The sequence below is a fragment of the Miniopterus natalensis genome, chromosome 12 (genome assembly GCF_054644295.1).
Source record: "Miniopterus natalensis isolate mMinNat1 chromosome 12, mMinNat1.hap1, whole genome shotgun sequence".
Classification (NCBI taxonomy): domain Eukaryota; kingdom Metazoa; phylum Chordata; class Mammalia; order Chiroptera; family Miniopteridae; genus Miniopterus; species Miniopterus natalensis.
This window is the reverse complement of record NC_142092.1, coordinates 70,684,251-70,703,804: the sequence shown is the minus strand read 5'-3', so window position 1 is coordinate 70,703,804 and position 19,554 is coordinate 70,684,251. Positions and strand designations below refer to the sequence as shown.

General features: G+C 58.9%; 1 protein-coding gene across 3 annotated transcripts; it reads left to right on the top strand.

Annotated features, from left to right (window-relative positions):
- Nucleotides 1-1,205: 1,205 nt before the first annotated feature.
- On the top strand, nt 1,206-5,181 carry GFI1B (growth factor independent 1B transcriptional repressor). Of its 3 annotated transcripts, none has more exons than XM_016196676.2 (6): nt 1,206-1,305; nt 1,756-1,911; nt 2,261-2,532; nt 3,129-3,266; nt 4,260-4,425; nt 5,003-5,181. In XM_016196676.2, exons 1-6 carry the CDS (start codon nt 1,206-1,208, stop codon nt 5,179-5,181), a joined length of 1,011 nt encoding a protein of 336 aa, XP_016052162.2. The 3 variants fall into 3 exon arrangements, with proteins under 3 accessions (XP_016052162.2, XP_087679374.1, XP_016052163.2); XM_087823248.1 differs by having other exon boundaries at nt 4,161-4,425; XM_016196677.2 differs by lacking the exon at nt 3,129-3,266.
- The last annotated feature ends 14,373 nt before the right edge of the window (nt 5,182-19,554 follow it).

Sequence of the window (19,554 nt, the reverse complement as noted above, 5' to 3'; positions counted from 1 at the left end):
ACACGCCTGTTTGTAACAAGTGAAGGTCCGTTCTTGCCCCAGCAATCCCGCGAAGCTGGGCTGTGATCCCATTTAGCAGATGTGGACACTGAGACATACAGCAGGGAGAGCCAGGCCTGGGCTGGTGCCTGGCAGGGTGGCCACTGATGCCCCCTGGGGGCTTTGGGCACAGTTGGGGGTCCCTTTTCTTCCTGGCTCAGGGGCATCCCCCAGCTCCAAGCTGCCTTCTCTAAACTTCCTCCTCCGGGTGCTGCCAGCCGGGGCCTTATCACCAGGCCCTCGCTGTTGCTCAGAGCAGCCGTAATCCCTTTCCCGCGCTTGGCCCTATCGCCCCTGCAGCCCAGGGAGGGGGAACGCCTCAGATGCAGAAAAGAGAATAGGCCCAGAGGGGCTAAGCGCCTGCCCCAAACTGCACAGAGGTGAGCTGGGATTCTAACCCACAAGCACCTGGATTTACAACCTGAGCCAAGAACACCCCTTCCTGTGGCCTCTGAAGGCCAGTCCAGCCAGGACGCAGATGCAGCTTCCTAAATGTGGGCCGCAGTGCATCCCACTTGGAGACACCCCCCCACCTTCCTTCCCTGCTTCAATGCGACGGGGGGGGGGGGGGGTGCAGCCACAGCAGGCTGGGCCTGGGTTGTCTCTAGGTCTGTGTGTCCGTTTCCTAGCAAGGAGTGGTGTGGGGGGGTTAAGATTGATAGTTGCCATAACCAAGTGTCACAAATCAGGAGACTCGAAACAACAGAAATGCATTCTCTCAGGGTTCTGATGTCTATAAACCCCAAATCAAGGCGTCATGAGGCGGGCTCCCTCCTCGGGCCTGAGGGAGTGTGGTTCACGCCTGCCTGCCACGTCCTGGCAGCCACCAGCACTCCCTGGCGCCTCTGGGCTCGTGGCTGCATCACTCCCATCCCTGCCGCCACCTCCACGTGGTGTCCTCCCGTGTGTCTGCGTCTATAGGCCCAAATCTCCCTTTTCTAAGGACGCTAGTCACATGGGGTTTAGGGTCCGCCCTAACCCAGTATGACCTCTACTTCATCACATCTGCAAAGACCCTATTTCTAAGTGAGGTCACACTCACAGGTTTCGAGTGGACATGCACTTTTGGGGGAACACTGTTCCGCCAGGAGGAGGCCCTAAAATGCAGAGGAGAGCCACTCTCCTCACCGTCCCCACCTGTCCCCTTGCAGGTGTGGGCGCTGACCATGCCGCGCTCCTTCCTGGTGAAAAGCAAGAAGGCGCACAATTACCACCAGCCCCGCGTCCGGGACCATGAGCCCGTCTGGCCGCCAGTCCTGAGCCCGGGTGAGTGAGAGCACAGGCTGCCCCCCTGCACCCCAGACCCCTGCCCCACGTGACGGGGCTGCAGCAGCTCATCCCCCCATTCCAGGTCTGGGAGCAGGGGGAGCCCGTCCGTGTTGGCTGAATGAATGAATGAATGAACCCATCTCTCTGGGCCCTTGGGGCGATGAGAGCTCAGGGTGGAGCTGGCCCTCGGTAGCCGCAGATGAGGTCCTGTGGGTCCTAAATGGGGTCCAATCTAGGGCTGAAGTCGGGTGCTCCAAAAAACCGAGACTGGTCCAAGAGTCCTGCAGGGGGTCTCCTCCAGGCCTCCGGGCCTCCCATCTGGGCAGAGCCCCTGAGCGTAGGCAGCCAGAGGCGGCAGCAAACAGGTCTCCCTCCAGGGCCCTGTCCTCACCTTGGATCCCTCGCAGGGCTGCAGCTGGTGGCACTGATGATCTTATCTCCCCACAGTGGCCAGTGAGCAGGTCCCGAGCAATGACCCTGTTCTCAGCACCCTGTTCCCGAGCCAGTGTCTGGACTGGACCAACCTCAAGCGAGAGCCAGAGCCGGAGCCGGAGTCGGAGCTGGAGCTGGACCAGAGCTTGACCAGGATGGTCTCAGCACCAGGTACCTGGCCCAAGACCCCCAGCCATTCTCTAGTGAGTGTGAGGGGGTGGAGGGGCTCCTGGAGGCAGGGACCTTGGAGTCGTGGAGTCAGGAAGGACTGACGAGGTCACCTGGATGCTGGGCTCTCAGGTTTCTGCTTGGATCTCTCCCGGACGGGAGCTCATTTCCAGATGAGGGCTTCAGTGTGGGGGTGAGGGAGCCGCTGGGCAGGCTGATGAAGTGGGCCAGGCGGGCACTCTGGGGCGGGGGGACGCTTGGCACTTACATACGGAGCCCCTCAGCACATGCGGGGGGTGGGCCCCCTGTGTGTAAATAAGTCACCACCAGGCATGTGTCCCACTCTCCACAGAGGGTCCTGCTGTGATGTCCCAAGCCCAGGACAGGGACTCGCCACCCTCCGATTCACCCCCATTCTACAAGCCCAGCTTCTCCTGGGACGCCCTGGCCGCGTCCTACAGCCGCAGCTACCGGCACGCCCCCTCCACCATGCAGTCTGCCTTCCTGGAGCGCTCCGTCAGCCTGTACGGCAGCCCTCTGGTGCCCAGCGCCGAGCCGGCCCTGGACTTCAGCCTCCGCTACTCCCCGGGGCTGGAGGCGTACCACTGTGTCAAGTGCAACAAGGTGAGCAGCGGGCGGGGGCTCCTGGCCCTGCTGTGCATCCGCCCGCAGCATGCGGCACAGGGGGTGTTCAAAGCCGGGCATTCCCTGTGCATCTCGGGTCCCCTGGTGGCGTCGAGGATCCACAATCTGTCCTCATCACCATTCCTTGAGCCCTGACCATGTGCCCAGCCCTGTGCTAAGCACCTGATGTGCATGAGCCCCAGGAACTGGACACAGGACTAAGGTTCAGAGAAGTTGAGTCACTTGCCCAAGAGCACACAGCGAGTAGATATCAGAACCAGGTCCAAACCTGCCTCTGGCCAACTCTGGTTCTTAACCACTGGGCTGGCTATTCAGCCTCTAGAGAGGGCTAGGAGGGGCTTTCCAGATCCCCCAGCCCCCACTTTAGGTAGGAAACCCAGCCACAGAAAGGGAAAGGGAAGGGGACTCCCCACCCCCCGCCCCCACCGGGACGCACAGCAGGGGCCAGCAGAATCTGCATTTGGTGCTCCTCCTGAGCTGGGCGCAGAGGCGGGGGTGGGGCGCCTTGGGACCCAGGCCGGGCTCCCTCTCTGCAGCGCCCCCTCCGTGGCCTCACACTCTGCCCCCACTCCCAGGTCTTCTCCACCCCACACGGGCTTGAGGTGCATGCCCGCCGCTCCCACAGCGGAACGCGGCCCTTCGCCTGTGACGTCTGCGGCAAAACCTTCGGCCACGTGGTGAGCCTGGAGCAGCACACACACATCCACTCCCAGGTGGGCAGCTGGACCCCACCCCCTCCTGCTCTGTGCTACTCCCAGGAGGTCCAGGGCCATGGCTGGTGACACAGATTGGGGGTCCCTCATTACCTGCCTCCGTGGTCTTTCTCCAATACCCACTCTTAACACCCCCCACTCCCTGATGGACCAAGTCGGCTTCCTGCACAATTGGAAGAGGCTCTTGGCCCAGGTTGGTTGTGGGGGCAGCACTGTGTCTGTGAGGCTCAAAAATGGGCCCGCGTCCCCTGGGGATCGGGATAGGTGTCCTTACCTTTGAGGGCCTCGACTCTTGGCATCTTAAAGTCAGGCTTAAACGTCGGTCTCGTCCCACGTAGCCCTACCTGCGGCAGGAGCCCCTTCCTTAGTACTATGTTCCAGAAAAGCGCCTGCACCTGACCTGAGGCGCCAACACCTGGGTCAGTACGAAAGCTCAGGTGGGAAAGGCAGGAAATGTGGCGAGAGCTTACATTGGCGAGCATGAACCATGTGCCGGTTCTCTGCCTCCTATCCTCCCCATGACCCTTTGAGGTCATTGCTATTCCTGTTCCAATGTTCAGGGAGGTCACGTGCCTAGTAAGATGCAGAAGCCAGAAGCAGACCTCAGTAGTTCAGACTCTTAACCAAACCACTGCGCGGCCCATAACCATCCCGCCTCAAGGAACTCACTCAGGGTTAAGGGACATGAACTGTGAACCCCCGCAAAAACTCCCAAATCAGCTGGTCCACCAGTCAACAAACATGTATTTTGTTTGGGATACTGTGAAAGTTATAAGGAAAAATCCCACAGGAGGCCACTCAGGCCTCAAGCCTCAGCGCCTCCTGGGAGGCAGGAATTGGGGGCTCTGGGTCCTGCTCCTCCAGGCCACCCCAACAGAGTGTCCTGTTCCTCAGGGGATTCCGGCCGGGTCCAGTCCTGCGCCCAGCCTGGCAGCCCTGGGTCGCGAGGCCCCGCCTGCGCCTGACCCCCCAGGGCCTCGTTTCCTCCGGCAGGAGCGCAGCTTTGAGTGCCAGATGTGTGGCAAAGCCTTCAAGCGCTCGTCCACCCTGTCCACCCACTTGCTCATCCACTCGGACACACGGCCCTACCCCTGCCAGTTCTGCGGCAAGCGCTTCCACCAGAAGTCGGACATGAAGAAGCACACCTACATTCACACAGGTAAGGCCGCCAGCCCCAGCTCCACCGCCCGGCCTGTGTCCCCGGGCACAGCCCGTCCAAGCCCAGGCAGGGCCCAAGCAGAGCCCGGGCACCCTCACCTTTCACTGTTAAAAGGTCCCAGCTTTAGGATGGTGGGGTCAAGTTACATGGAGGGGGTTCCCTCCAACAGGAGGGCTGGAGGCACTGTGTTAGTTAAGTTCACTTAATGCAGAGAGAAAATACTAGAAAGAAACAGCAAAAGTCAGCAGTGTTGATCTCCAGGTAGAAGTGAGACTAGCAGGTGAATTTTTCATTCATTCATTCATTTCCCCATTTATTCACTCATTCATTCCTCGGCTGTTAACCAAGGGCCTCTTTTGTGCCAGGCTCTGGGCCAGGAGCTGTGCTAGATTGGTAAACCAGATGGATCTAGTCCCTGCCCTAACCCGGGTACAATCCAGTATGGGGCGGGGAGGTGTCAGAGTGAATGTGGGTTGGTAGCGAGATAAAGCATAATAAAATTTTGGAGATCGAATGCAGGGCGTTGGGGCAGCAGGCCTGGCGCTCACAACCCTGACCCGGCGCTTCTGCCCCGCAGGTGAGAAGCCACACAAGTGCCAGGTGTGCGGGAAGGCCTTCAGCCAGAGCTCCAACCTCATCACCCACAGCCGCAAGCACACGGGCTTCAAGCCCTTCAGCTGCGAGCTCTGCACCAAGGGCTTCCAGCGCAAGGTGGACCTGCGGCGGCACCGCGAGAGCCAGCACAACCTCAAGTGAGGCTGTGCCCGCTCCCGGCCCCTGGCCAGCCTGTCCTGAGGTCCTGTCACCCGGAGCAAGGCCAGCTTCACGCACCCAGATCCCCAGTCTCCTGGAGGCAACACCGGATGGGAGTCTTCCAGCTTGTTTTGAGACTCACACAATTGCTGTGTGACTTTGGACAAATCACTTTCCCTCTCTGGACCAGTAGTTCTGCTGTAAAGTTGGGAGCTGGGTTGGGTCTTTTCTGAGCTGAAGATATAAAAACTTGGGTGCCTTCTAGAGGGCAGAGCTCAGAAGACCAGAGTAGCCCCACGTGGACAGGGATACCACGAATAGACCAGAGCCCGGACCCACAGAGAAATCCTCCTGGTGCCTTCTGCCCACCATGCTGGGATCTGGTCCCCTTGGTTTTTAGGGGGCCTCTTTCAGGCTGCCGGATGGTCAGAGCTGCCTCCTGCCCCCATGGGATGCCCAGCACCCCTCTACTTCAGCCAGACCTGCTGGCTACCCCCTACTTCTGACCGGCACTCAGCTGGGGTCCAGTTCTGCCCTCAGACCACGGGGCTGGAGAAACCAGCAGTTATTGCTGTCAAAAACCTGTTCCCTCAACTGCTGTTAATTGAAATAAACACAGATTTGTTTACACTCGACGAGCATTTATTAAATGCCTACTGGGTGCAAGCTAGTGTATGAGGCTTTGGCGGGGGGGGGGGTCCTTGAAAAGCAGAGACAGCTATGCAGTTGCCCTCAGACAGGTTGGGGGATGAGTATGGAGACCAGACGGATAAGGCAGGAGCAGAAGCATTGGACACGGTGCTACAAGGCCAGGGGGCAGGGCGAGGTCAATGCTGCCGGGCTCTGTCCATTTCCGGTGGCCGCCGTAGCAAGTCACCACAAACTCAGCGGCTTCGAACAACACAAATTCATTCTCTTACAGTCCCTGGAGCTCAGAAACCCAACAGGGGCCCCGGGCTACACTCTAGGTGTCAGCAGGGTGCACTCCCTCTGGAGGCTCCGGGGGAAATGTTTTCCTCTGACTTCGGGAGGCCGCTGCCTCCACCCTCAGAGCCCATCCAGCTGCTCTCTGCTTCCCCTCCCGCCTCACTCCACCTTCACATTCTTGCCTCCCCCTTGTGATCACCTGGGGTCCACCCGGCTGATCTGGGATAAGCTTCCCATGCGAGGGCCACCTGATCGCTGTGGTGGGCTGTGTAACGGCCCCCAGAGGTGACATCCACGCCCTGGTCCTGGAACTGGTGAATGTCAGTTCAGATGGCAAAAGAGGCTTGACAGATGTGACTGAGGCCGGTGCCGCCCCTCCCCCTCACTAGCTGTGTGACGCAGGTCAAGTGCCTCCTCTGCAGAATCGGGAGCATAACCATTCATTCCCGGAGGACGCCCTGAGAGAGGTGTGCAGGGCCCAGTGAGCAGGGCCCAGCACGTGGTGGGGAAAAGGCCCCCCCGAATGCCTCCTCCCGTGGTCATTCCAGCCCGAGGTTCTCCCGCCTCTGAACACCTGGCTCCCAGGGCTCCTCGCTTACATTGCAGGACCACGCGCTCAGTGCCAAGCCCAGGCCTGGCCCGCAGCAGTGGACACCTCTAAGTGAGTCACTTCCAGGTACCGAGCTGGGCCCAGGGTTTCCACACACTGCCTCTAACCTATGCAAGGAGGTGTCACTATCCCATTTTACAGAGGGGGCAGTGGAGGCTCAGAGAGGTCGCCCAACTTGCCCAAGGTCACACAGCGGGTGAGGGCAGAGCTGGGATCAGGATATCTAATTCCAAGCCTTCGACTTCAGGTCTCCAGTTTACCTTTCCTCCCAATGACATTTGCAGGTGTTTCCTCTAGTCCTCGTGACCGTACGGGGTTCCAAGGCCGTTAGGGACTGGGGACTCCCAGGCTCTGGGTTTGGCTGGGCAGGACCCCAGCATATTTCATTCTAGAGGCTCTTCCTATTTACCTTAGCCAGAATTCCCCTGAACAAACCTGTCCGACTGCAGACGCGTGGTGGGGTGGGGTTCAAGATTTGCATGGGAAGGTGGGCTGGCCTCCTCAGCAGGCTGCCAGTTCATGTCCCCCAGGCCTGGCTCTTGAAGTCAGAGGATGAAGGCCCCTAGCAGCCAGCACACCAGAGCCAAGAAAGCCTGGAGACCACCACTCCCTCCTCCTGTCCATGGAGGTGGTGAACCCCGACAGGGGAAGGGACTTGCCCAAAGCTACACAGTGGGGCCCGGCCTGGAATGGGTTCCTGACACCCACACACACACCGTGGGGTAAGGGGCACGCACCTCCTAGGTCTGATTAGTGCAAGGGTGGGTGCTGGGGTCACACACACACACACGTTCGTGCGAGCTGTTTTGCATGTTCCTTGTTTGCTAAACAAAACCACAGCTATACCAGGATTTCAGCCACTTCTGTGGCTGGGCGGGTTGAGAGCTAGACAATGCGTCTTTCTTCATGTGCTGAGGTTCAGGGCCATCGGGATTTAGCTTGCAGGCCCCCTCCACTGAGCACCCACAGTGGTGTGGGGGAGGCACTGCAGCCTCGGAGCAGTGGGGCTGGACCCCGTCTGCATGCTGCAAAGAAAGAGGGCCAGCGTGTGGACGGGTGTGGGGGCTCCGTGAAATCTGCTTCTCCCTCTCTTCTGCTCTCCCCCCTGAAACAGAAGGCAGTCAGGGTTGGGGGCTGCTCAGAGTGCACCCTGCTCCTTCCCCACCCCACTCCTCACTGGAAGGGTGGGCCTCACATGCACAGCTGTGGCCCCTGGAGGAGGCTCTTAGAAGGTGCCAGCGGCAGTCCCCTGGCAGTGGGAGCAGAGCTCCCTGTCAGATGCTGTCCCTTTCTCAGGATCAGGGGCCTGCTCATCACACTGGGGTTGGTGTGGGGGGTGTAACCCACTGTGCGATTGAAGGGGTCCGACCACCCTATCCTTTGCTTCTCACCATCCCCCCCCAATCTGGAATTCCCACCACCTGCGTCCTGGCGTGTGAACTGGGAGGCAGTGTCCCGCCCCGTGAAGGGGACATGGCTTCTCTGCCACACCAGGTCACCGAGGCCCAGAGAGGGGAAGCAGTGGGTCAAGTCACATGGTCTGTTAGCACCAATGTCACACAGAATTCAGGTTTTCTGGTTCCCCCGGTCTAGTGGCCTTTCCACCGGGGCTACAGGATTGCTTACATGACACCAGGGGACTCTGTATAGAATAGGGGGTGATTGGTGGCCTCTGAATTTGCACGGTGAGATGGGGGACTGTCACACTTCTCAGACTGCCACACCGACCCTCCACTGCTGCGGGCTGGGTGGGTGTGGGTGGGGCCACGTGAGACTTCAGAATGGTGCTGGTGACTCAACCTAAAGTATCAATTTACCCCACAGTAAATGACAAAACCAATATTTTACTATTAAAACAAGCTGGCCACATTAGGGAGCAGGATGCAACATCTGAATTACTTTTCGGATAAAATGTCCCAATGCTCTGTACCCTCCTGCAAGAACAGGTCACGCCCCAGTAGGGAAGCCAGGCCCCACCAGCCCCAGGACCAGGGCCCCCTGAGGGACAAACTGGGAGATGCCCAGAGGAGGGTTCCATAGAAATCACTTATAAGGATGAAAATGAGTCTCCCAGGGTTGGCCTAGGCTTGGGTGTGTGCCTGGGTTGGCACCAGCCTGTCTCCGTCTGCCACTGCCCAGAGCGGCGAGTGCTGGTCTAGAAGTAGTGGATGGACCAGCGACGGGAGGAGACAGGGCCTGGATGCTGGGACAGTGGGGGGAGGGGAAGGCTTAGGTTCCTGGATTATCTAGAAAAATAGATCCTATTCGTAAAGTTCCCTAGAGACCAGATGTAGCTAAAGACTAAAGACTCAAGTCCCTGCCCCTGGCCTTGGCCTAACCGTCACTGCCCTAGGTGGGCTCCCACCCGGGGCGGGTGCAGGCTACTCCAGAGAAGGAACAGGGCGCATAAGGGGTGGCCGTGGTGGCAGGGGATAGAGGAGACACGCCCAGAAAGTGACAAAAAATCTGTTCAGGCCAGAAGCTATGACACACACACAGTGAGGCAGAGCACGGCGCAGGCTGGGCAGCAGGAGGGCCCGGGGAACCGGGAGAGTCTCCTACAACCACCGGGGCCGTCGGCTGCTCTGCAGCCAGGGAAGGAGCCCAGGAGACGTCAGAGGAGCTTTAGAAGGACAATCCACGGCACGGTGCTGCCTGCGGAGCCCGCGGGGGCCCTGGGGCTGGAGCTGGTTGGGGGTCAGCACCCGGAGTGATAGCAGCTCCTGGGGCCAGCCCAGCTCCTCCCTGCTCCCTGCAGGCGGCCGGGAGGGCAGCCCCCCCCCAGGGGAGGGCGCAGAGCGTCAAGGCCGAACTGTCCGCTTCCCTGGGACCCTGAACGAGCGGGACAGTCTTTCCTGTTATCCGCCCCCCCCAAAGGCCTTTGGGGAATTCTTGCTGCCATTTCTCACACTTGTGCCTTTGCCCAGGGTGCTCCCCCCACCGAAAATGCTCTCCTCCCTCCCCTGAACCCTTGAAACCCAGCTCAAGTACGTGAATTTTCCACGTGTGCTCGCCCCCTGCCCTCCATTCCGCTCCTAGGGTTCTGAGTTAAAGGAATCGTCACGGGTGGGCACTGTCCTCTGAGGCCCGTGGGTAATGGAGGAAGAAACTGGAGCCATCCTAAACTCCCCCGCGAGTAGACCGGCTGCGGGACGAGGGTGTGTCCAGGCAGGGGAGGTGCAGCCGCGGGGGGACAGGAGGACCGCTGCTCTCCGACGACTGATAGCGTGGGGTCCTACGCGGCACTTCCAGGTGCTCGGAGAAACAAATCTGAAGAAAGGCCGCCCAACCACTGAGGGCAGCTGCTCCTGGGGCCAGAGGGAGGCTGGGTTTCACTCTCAGTGCTGTCTGCAAGAGGCTTGGATGCGCGTGTGTGTGTGTGTGTGTGTTTTACTAAAAAAATGGAAGAGAAAATAGATTTGCATAGTAAATGTGTCAACATAGGAAGCTATTCGTGATATCGTAAGTGAAAAGTGGTTTAAAAATCAGTATACACCATGTGATTCCATTTTGTTAGCTGCGCGCGGGGAAGGAAGTTTGCAGGATAAAGCGTCGCCGCGTATCAACAGTGCTGAATACAGGGGCTGTGCGTATTTTTTCTCCCTGTTTTTCAGGGTGGGTGTTGTATTTTTCTGCAATGGGCATGCATGATAACTTTATCAGTGGCATTAAAAAAAGAGTCCCTATGCACAAATACCATTTCCCTGCCTTGGCGTTGCCTCCCCACCCCTCCCTGCAAGCAGCTGGCCCCCAGGGTCCATGGCTGTCCATGCACAGCCAGCCCATGGGGCAGGCTCCTTGCTCCTTCCAAGTGCTTGCTGGCCTGTCGCCAACCCCCAACCCCCTGAACCACCTCCTGGCAGATACTGGGTCAGTCCTTTGCGTCCGGACACTTAGCTGGGGCCCAGAACTTGGAAGGTCCCCAATAAGTGCTAAGGTGGCCCTGGCGCCTCCTTGGCAGGTGGGGGGGGACGCTAAGGTGGAGCCCCTGGCTTGGGAGCATTGGGGTGTAGGCTGGACACCCAGCTCTTCCTCTGGCCTTGGTGGAGGGCTGGTGTCCTGCTTCGATTAGGCCCCAGGCTGGAGCCAGGCAGAGCCCAGGGTTCAATGGTGGGAGGGGCTGCAGGAAGGCAGGAGGAGGGAAATCTGAGGCAGGGGCTGTGCGGAGCTGCCAGGCTCAGGTTTGACCTGATAAGTTTATCAAATGGTGCCGGCTGCCAACCGTCAGCATGGAGCAGGCCCCCCGGCGGGAGGAGGCTCCCTGCCGATAGCGCCTTCCAAGTGTTATCAGGGGCCTGGTGGCTCAGAGAGCGGGAGAAGGGGAGCCGGAGAGAAAGAGACACTTCCAACCACTTCACCCCAATGAAAGAGGCCAGGGAGGAAGAGGCCTCTGAGGTTCCTTTGGGTGGGGGGGACCTCCAAAGCCCAGCCCTAGCTGAGAGTGAGCCCCCTGCGGGCACAGGCTGGAGACCCCACTTCTCCCTGTCACAGCCTTCCGGACCACAGAATGGGGCCCATGCTCCCCTGCTCCTCTGCAAGGCCCAAATAAAAAGTCCCCTTTTCTGGAAGGTTCCACTCCCCAGAAGATATGAGGGAAACCATGAGGTAGTGAGCACTCCTCCAGCTTCATCCCACGCCAGCCTCTTCTCTCCCTGTCCCTGTGGTCTGGGTGTGAGGATGCACTTCTCATTTAAGGATCCCCCCCCCCCGAATGTCCAGCCTGGCACTTGTCACTGTCCCGGGGATCACTGCTCGTGGAGTCAGGGATGTAATCATCCTGCCTTGTGAATGAGGAAACTGAGTCTCCGAGTGAGTGTAGACAAGGGGCAGACTGACAAGGACCCGGGGGTTCCAGGAGTGGGAAATGGGAGGAGGGATGGGAGACCAGGCCCTGCGAGGGGAGAGGGGCACCTCACTTGGGCCCACGCACAGGCACAGCCGCGCAGGCAGCCTGGCCTTGGAGGTGGGGACCACTTGGCAGAAGGAGGGGACCCCAAGTTCTGGAAAGTGATCTTGGTGGCAGGGTGGGGATCAGGGTGGATTTTTAAAATCCCTTTTTCTAGACTTCTCCTGGCTTTTCTATGATTTTTACAATAACAATGTGGAGATTTGTGTTTGGTGGGGGTGGAGGGTAGAGAAAGGTGATTTGTTTACGAGGGAGAGAGAGAGAGAGAAAGGGTCCCTGCAAGGGTCCCTGGTGGGTGGTGCTCAGCCAGGAGCAATCTGCAGGCACCACCTCTGCCTGCCCGGGGCACAAACAGAGCTCAGGCCTGCCAAGTGTGCAGAACGGGCAGAGTGTCCCAAGTCCCACGTAACAGGCCGGGCCCAGGATCCTCCAGAGGCACAAAGACCACCCTAACGGGCCTGAAAGCATTCATTTATCAACTCATATTTGTCACGCACCCATCACATGCCAGGCACCATTCTAGTGGTGGAAATAAGCAGGGCACTGGGAAAAACAGACAAAATGCCCCCTCCTGGGAACTCGGCGGAGGAAACAGACAGAGACGGTGCGGGGTAGGGTGTGGTGTCCGCGTGGGGATCGCCATCTATGTGGGTGGCCGGGGCAAGCCCACTGAGAAGCACTGAGTTGTCCCCTCGCAAGAGAGGGATAGGGAAGGAGAGAGCTCTGGATGGGGTGTTGAGGGGGCTGGATGTCGATCCGGCCCCCACTTGGCAAGGTGACTTTCAGGACTTCCCTCTAGGCCTCAGTTTCTTTGTCTGGAAGATGGCACCTGTGGTTTTCAGAAATGTCTAGCTTAGCCTTTCTCTTTCTCTCCCTCTTAAACAAGCACACTCCAGGGGTCTAGGGGTCAGTTCTTAAGCAGGAGCAAGGGAATGGAGGGTGGGGTGGCGGCTGGGGGGAGAGAGTGGGGCTTGCACATTGTGGGTCCACAGCCAATGGGGGCAGGAAAGTCCACACAGGAGCATGACATTGAGGAAGAAGGAAAAGCGGTGCCTGACATTGTTTCCACTTAGACCTCCCCTCAGCATTACGCTGACGAACTAAGATCTAATATGTATTGAGAGCTTACCAAGGGCCAGACAGCCTTGCAAAGCACTTTATAGAAATGAACTCTCCGAAGGAGGCGTTATGATTATCCCCATTTTCCTGATGAGAAAACTGAGGCCAGAGAGGTTAAATAACTTGGTAGGTCCATAGGCAGCTAGCTCACTGTTGCTGGCACCTGCCTGCACCTCTGGAAGCTGACCCGCTGCTCTTTCAGTAAATAAATAAATGCAGTTGTTGTTAGTTTCCTTGCCAGTGGCTCTGACCTTGGAGCACAGGCCCAGGGCCTGTGACGAACAGAACTGGGCCACACTCATGGGCTGTCCCTGTTGACAGCTGGAGCCACAGACGCCAGGCTGAGGCTCAGAGCTATTTCTGCAAAGGGTGACTTGGGACTTCCTCCCGGAGCTCTTAAAAATAACGGGGTTATCTCGTGGCGCTCAGGCTCCTTCCTCCACGCGAGGAACCCTGACATGATTTCTGGGGAAGGCCGGAGCCCCCCGGCCGCTCTTGGCCCAGCGAGGACTTATCTCTGAGCTCAGTTGGGCAGCAGGAAGGCAGTGGAGCGACCACCGTGGGCAGCTCTTCCTGCCCCAGAAGTCCCTTTTGGGACTTGCAGGGGATGTGGCCACTGACTCAGGGGCGTCAATCACCCCTGTTCCCTGGGGCTGCGGTTGCCCATCGCACTCTGAGGGGAATCAGAAATCAGGGGGCAGAAGCCTCTGCCCAGGCGGCCTGGCCTCCGTTCCCGGCCCCCCCAGGGTAACTCACGTGACTGTCTCTGTACCTGGCCCACAGAGGGGGCCACAGAGAGGGGCCCTGGGCAGTCAGCCCAACCACTCTGGGGATTTCGTTCCTACCTTGCAAGCCCCAGACATTTAGTCCTGATGCAAGGCAACTCCTCTCAGGGCTGTGAGGAGAGAACCCCAGGGCTGGGCCCTGGTGGGTCAAGACCCAGGAGAAGGACACCTAGGGGATGCTGGGAAGCTGAAGGGTCACCAACCCAACCCAGGGTCAGGGAAGCTTTCCTGGAGGAAGCTGACATCTGAAAGCTGAAAATAATTTGATCTGTCAAAAGTGGAGAGAGCAGCTCCACACCAAGGAAACAGCAGGTGCAAAGGCCCTGGGGAGATAGAAGGCCCCTGGTCTGCCTGGCTCCTCTCCGTCCAGCTGGGGGACTGGTGGGGGGCCGCCAGCGCCCCTCTTGGGGCTGCAGCAGGCCAGTGTGTAAAGCAAGGGGGACCTAGTGGGGTCCACATTGCCCCTGGCTCGCTGCTGCCTCTCAGGGTCCCTGCCATCCAGTCCCTGATGGCTGACAGGGCAGCACCAGTGGCCCAGCCTCCTGCACTCCTGTGGGGGCAGGTTGAGGCCCCTGAGCTGAGTGTCCCCAGGGCAGTTGTGCAGAACAACAATCTTAGCTGGAAACCGTCACAGCGGGGTTTCCTTCCCAGCGCCCCTCGCGGGCCCCAGACTTATCACCGCCCTCCAGCTGCCTCTCCCCCAGCCCCTCCAACCACCTCCCCCGGGTGATTCAGCAAATCTTCCCTCCCTGGGGGGAAAAACAAGGGTGAAAAATCACAATGTCAGATTACAAAGCCCCAACTGTAGGGCAGGCCCCTGGCATGGAGATAAGGGACCAGCTCCCCTCAAAGCCCCTCCGGCAGATAAACCTTCTAAGGCGCAGGGGCTGCCGCAGGTGTGGGTATCGAGGCCTGGCCTCCAGGAAGTCCGGCGGCAGGCAGGCCGTTGGGTGGCCTGGCCACCGAGCAGCAAGCCCGGTAAAGAGGAAGCACCCCAGGCGGGCACTGGTGTGGCCATCCCAGCCCCCGCCTGGAGGGAGAAAGAGAAGGGTGGGGGCCTTCTCAGAAATTGGCTGGGAGGGTGCCCTGACCACAAATGCCCTCCACCCCGGTCCTCTGCAAGCTGGCCCTGCAAACCAGGACCCGCGCAGGGCCCGCTGCACTGAGGGCGACGGTCCTCTAAGAGGACGGACAGAGCAAGGAGTGGGAATGCCACCGGCTTAGCCACCTGGGCCCTGGAGAGTCTCAGGGGGAACCCTGCTCTCCAGGTGGGGGGCCGGCCAGGGCTGGAGAGTGCCCTTGGGCCCCGACTCCTCCTCAGACCCTGGACTTGGGAGGAGGCTGGGGAGTGAGGCTTCCTTGACCAGTGGAGAATGGGGAACACAATGACGGATTTGCAGTCAGCCTTGTGCAGAGTTCTGTCATCCTAGACAAGTCATTTCTCTCCTCTGGGCCCCTTGCTTGTCTGTAAAATGAGAGTGCTCCCCCCCACAGACACACACAGGGCTGTCCTGCGGAGTAAGGTGTACACAGCAGCCTGGAGTGGCCCAGTCTCTGGTCTCCGTTTCCAGGGCTCGGGGGTCAGTGTCAGGTTGGAATGGAAGTGGCTTGGGGACAAGTGTCCGCACAGTGCTTGGCACACAGGGCTAAGCGTCTGCTACCTCACCTCCTTTATCTGGGGAGGCTTTCTGAGCTCATTTCTCAGGAGTCTGTGAGGATGTCTTGAGTGGCGTAGGTGACCAGATAGTGCACTACTGTGACCCTGGGGAAGTCCCTTCTTCCTCGGGGCCTCCAGATGCAGAAGGAAGGTGGCTGGTCCGGACGGGGCCCATAGTCCCTTTACCCTGGAACATTGCAAAATACCCACTGCTTGTTGAGTGTGTGCTTGGCCCTAGGTGCTGAGCCAGAGACAAGAAAAGCCAGCAGGCTTCCTAGCAGCATCGCTCCCAGCAGCCAAAAGGGGAAGCAACTGGGGTCCATCCACGGATGATGGGTAAACACGGATCCACCCACACGATGGGCCACTACTCAGCCTTAAAAACGAAGGCGCTCTGACACCTGCTGCAACACGGAGGGGCACGGCGCTCAGTGACAAGAGCCAGTCACAGAAGGACTGATGCTGTGTGACTCCACTCATACCAGGTCCTTAGAATAGGCAAATTTAGAGAGACAGAAAGTAGAATGGTGGTTGCCAGGTTTCGAGGAGGGGGGATGGAAAGTTATTGTTTAATAGGTAGAGTTTCAGTTTTGCAGGATGACGAATTCTAGAGATGGATGGCAGTAACAGCTGCACACCAGTGTGAATGTACTTTTAATGCCACTGAATTGTACGCTTAAAAATTGTTAAAGTAGCCCGGCCGGGCGCGGCTCAGCGGTTGAGCACTGACCTAGGATCCAGGAGATCGCGGATCGATTCCCCGTCAGGGCACATGCCCGGGTTGTGGGCTCCATCCCCAGTCGGGGGCGTGTAGGGAGCAGCTGATCAACGACTCTCATCATTGATGTTTCTATCTCTCTCTCCTTCTCCCTTCCTCTCTCTGAAATCAATAAAGACATATATTTTTTTAAAAAAACATTAAAGTAGCAATTTTATTTTTATGTATATTTTAGTACTATATATATAAAAAAAAAACACTGGTGGCTACATGTGACCTTGATGTTCACTGAACAAAGGTGAGAGCCAGAGCCCAGCCCCAGACAGCTCATGGTCCAGGAGGAGAGACGGCAGGAACTGTCCCTCCACCGAGGCCAGCAATGCAGAGTCTCCTCTGGGCTGGAGCAGGGAGGGCGCTTCGGGGCTGCGGGAGAGCATCCAGGACTGAGCGCCTGCGAGGCAGCCCCACCGGAATCCCTGCCTGCCCGCTCTTTCTTCCCGACTGGCTTTGCCTGCCTCTGGGTATCCTGAATGCTGTTCCCTCTGCCTGAAGGTAGGTCCCTCATTTCTTCTCCAGCTTTGCTCCTTTTTTATTCTGTTTTCAGCCCGTGTGCATCCTACAAGGGGGCCTCACCTTGCTGGGTATAGACTCTCACGGCCCGCAGGAATTCCCCGGCGATGCTGACCATAACTGTCATTAAATAGCTACCTGCCATTGTCTGGACACGGTTCATGAAGATCTGGGCTGCTTCCCAGGCACCTAGCAAATAAATACTTTGCAATGAATGGAGGGATGGACAGATGGACAACAGGCAAACTAATGGGCCTGACCACTCCCCACCCCAAAGGGGCTGGTGCGTGGCAAGGGTGGGGCTGGGGCTGGGGTCTTCCTAATCATCTGGCCAGGACTGTGAATGGCAGTTCAGAAGCATAGTCCTTGTCGACCGAGGACCCGTTTGAGAACTGCTTCCCCGGGGGACCCCAGCTCAGATCTCACCTGGGGGGCAGCACCCACGCCGGGTCCAGGGAGGAGCCCTCATCTAATCTGACCACTCTGAAGGCCTGTCCAGCGGCACCCTCCTCCAGCAGAGCACTTCCCTTCCCTGAGGCTCCCTGCTGGCTCCAGGGGGAAAGCGGGCACGGCCTCATCCAAAGTTGGGCTGAACTTTATAGAACCTCCTGCTGGCGGGCGTGGCTCCGGGGTTGAGCCTGGACCTAAGAACCAGGAGGTCACCCTTCCAGTCAGGTCAGGGCACAGGCGTGGGTTGGGGGCTCCATCCCCAGTGGGGGGCATGCAGGAGGCAGCTGATCAGTGACTGTCTCTTGTCACTGACGCTTCTCTCTCTCTCCCTCTGCCTTCCTCCCTGAAATCAATAAAAACATCCATTTAAAAAAAAACAAAAACAAAAAACACCTGCACCCAAAGGCTTTTCAATCTGCAGGTAAAAACCCTGCCCACGGAATCAGGGTTCCCGCAGAGTGTGGGGCCAGCGAGGGAGGGGTCCAGGTGGATGGAAGGACAGAGCCCCAGGGTGGGGCCGGCAGTCCCCGTTCTTTCCCTACTCGCCTCCCCTCTCTACCTGCCCCCAGCCACCCCTCCCCTCCTCCCCACTTCTCCTTCCTTCTTCCTGGTCATTCACCCCCCTCTCGGGTTCCCTGAGCGCCCCTGTGCAGCAGACACCCCAGCCCGGTCTGTCTGTCTGTCTGTCTGTCGAGGGGCCTGGGCCCGTCCCGCTCCGGGTCCTCTGTCCTGGTCAAGGGTCCGGGCGGGGTCGGAGCCCCCCGGTGGCGGGGGGGGGGGGGGGGGGGGGAGGCTGCGGAGGCGCCTCCGGGCGGTTCTCCGTCCGTTCCTTAGTCACCCCCAATTCGGCGTCTCAGTGTGTGCCAGGCGCCCGAAGAGGCCCCGCGGTCAACAACCTGGAGAGGGTCCCCGAGAGGGGGCCTCTTCTCAGTGGGGGGCGGGCCCCCCATCCCAGAGGTTACTCCGAGGCGAAGGGGAGGAGGGCAGGGTGGGGGGCAAAGGCATCGAGGAACTTGCGGGGAGGGGAGCGGCACCCGCAGAACCTCTGTTAGAGGGTTTGGGGGCCACCCCAACAACGCGGAGCCGCGCAGGCCCGAGGGCGCGCGGGGAGGGCTCGCGCTGCGCTCGAGGGAGAGAAGCGCCCCCTGGCGTCTGCGGGAGGCGGAGGCAGCCCCGGCGCGGGGGCGCGGGGGCGCGGGGGCGCGGGGGCGCGGGGGCGCGGGGGCGCGGGGGCGCGGGGGCGCGGGGGCGCGGGGGCGCGGGGGCGCGGGGGCGCGGGGGCGCGGGGGCGCGGGGGCGCCCTGCCTGGGGAGGTGGGCGCTGCTGGGCGCGGGGGAAACCGGCTCCCCGGGCCAGGTCCCAGCACCACCCCTGGGGGACCATTCCGTGCCGGCCTAACAAAGTCACACTCACACATGCCCTTTGACCCGACGGTGCCTTCCAGACACCTCGCCCAGGTCGAAACGACACGCCACGGGGATTCGTTACCCCACTGCATGTGCAGAAGGTTGGAAACAACCTGGGTGCCCCTGGCATTCGGGCTGGGAAAGCCGGCCCGGCCCGGCCCGGCCCGCGGTGAACAGCGTGCACCCGCCTGGAAGGACGGGGGAGCGCGCGGCTGCGGCGCGGTGGTTTCCATGACGCACGGTCAAGTTTAAAAAGGCGGCAGGGCGGGGAGTGCCTCTCAGCTGCCACTTGGGGTCGGCTGAGCTTAGCTGACTGATAGGCCAGAGGCTTACTAGCATCTCCCGGGAAGCCGGCTGGAAACACGTGCAACTGCTTATTAGGGGAGACAGAATTAACAGCCCGCTTGTGGGCCAGCTGCTCCCTTTTTGAAAGGGGATGGAAAACATATATATGATTTTTGTTTCTAACTAGTAAGATTCCCTCCAGAGGGATATAAACAAGAAACGGGTGACCTTAGTCACCTCCAGAGAAAAGACGGTCCTCTGTGTGGGGACATGAGTGGGAGGGAGACCCTTCCGCCACCAGGTTTTGGTGTCTTGGATTTTGAACCATGTGTATGGACTGTCCCGGATCCTCTGCACCTGCCTTTGGGAGAAATTTTGCCTTGTGGGTAGTCTCCAGCATGGTGGGAGCGAGGGAGTTGGGGGCAGGTCCCAGCACCACCTTTGCCTGTCTGAGTGAGCCCTAGGCTCAGGTGCCTGGGTGGTCACCCGCCAGGGCCCTGGGCCCCATCTGTTTCCACTGCCGGATTGGTGAGGCTGCTCACGGCCAAGGGATCTGGGAATTCTTTGGCTGATTGAAATATTCTGTAATCTCACCGAACTATGCACTTAAACTGGGTGTATTTTATTGCATGTAAATTGTACCTCAATCAAGTTGATTTAAAGTATACACACACACACTATATGCATATATACAAACATATGTCATGATAACAATAGAACAAAAGGGAAGAGGGGTCTAAATGTGTCTTTGCATTGTCATGGCTGTGTTAAAAATACTAATTTATATTTGACCTTAATAAACCAAGGATTCATATTATAATCTCTAGGGTACCCAGTAAAAGACAAATAAAATAATAAAATATAATTAGTATAAAAGAGGAAGAGAAAGGGGAGGAAAAGGAAATAGAACAGATGGGACGAATAGTAACAGGAAAGATTTAAA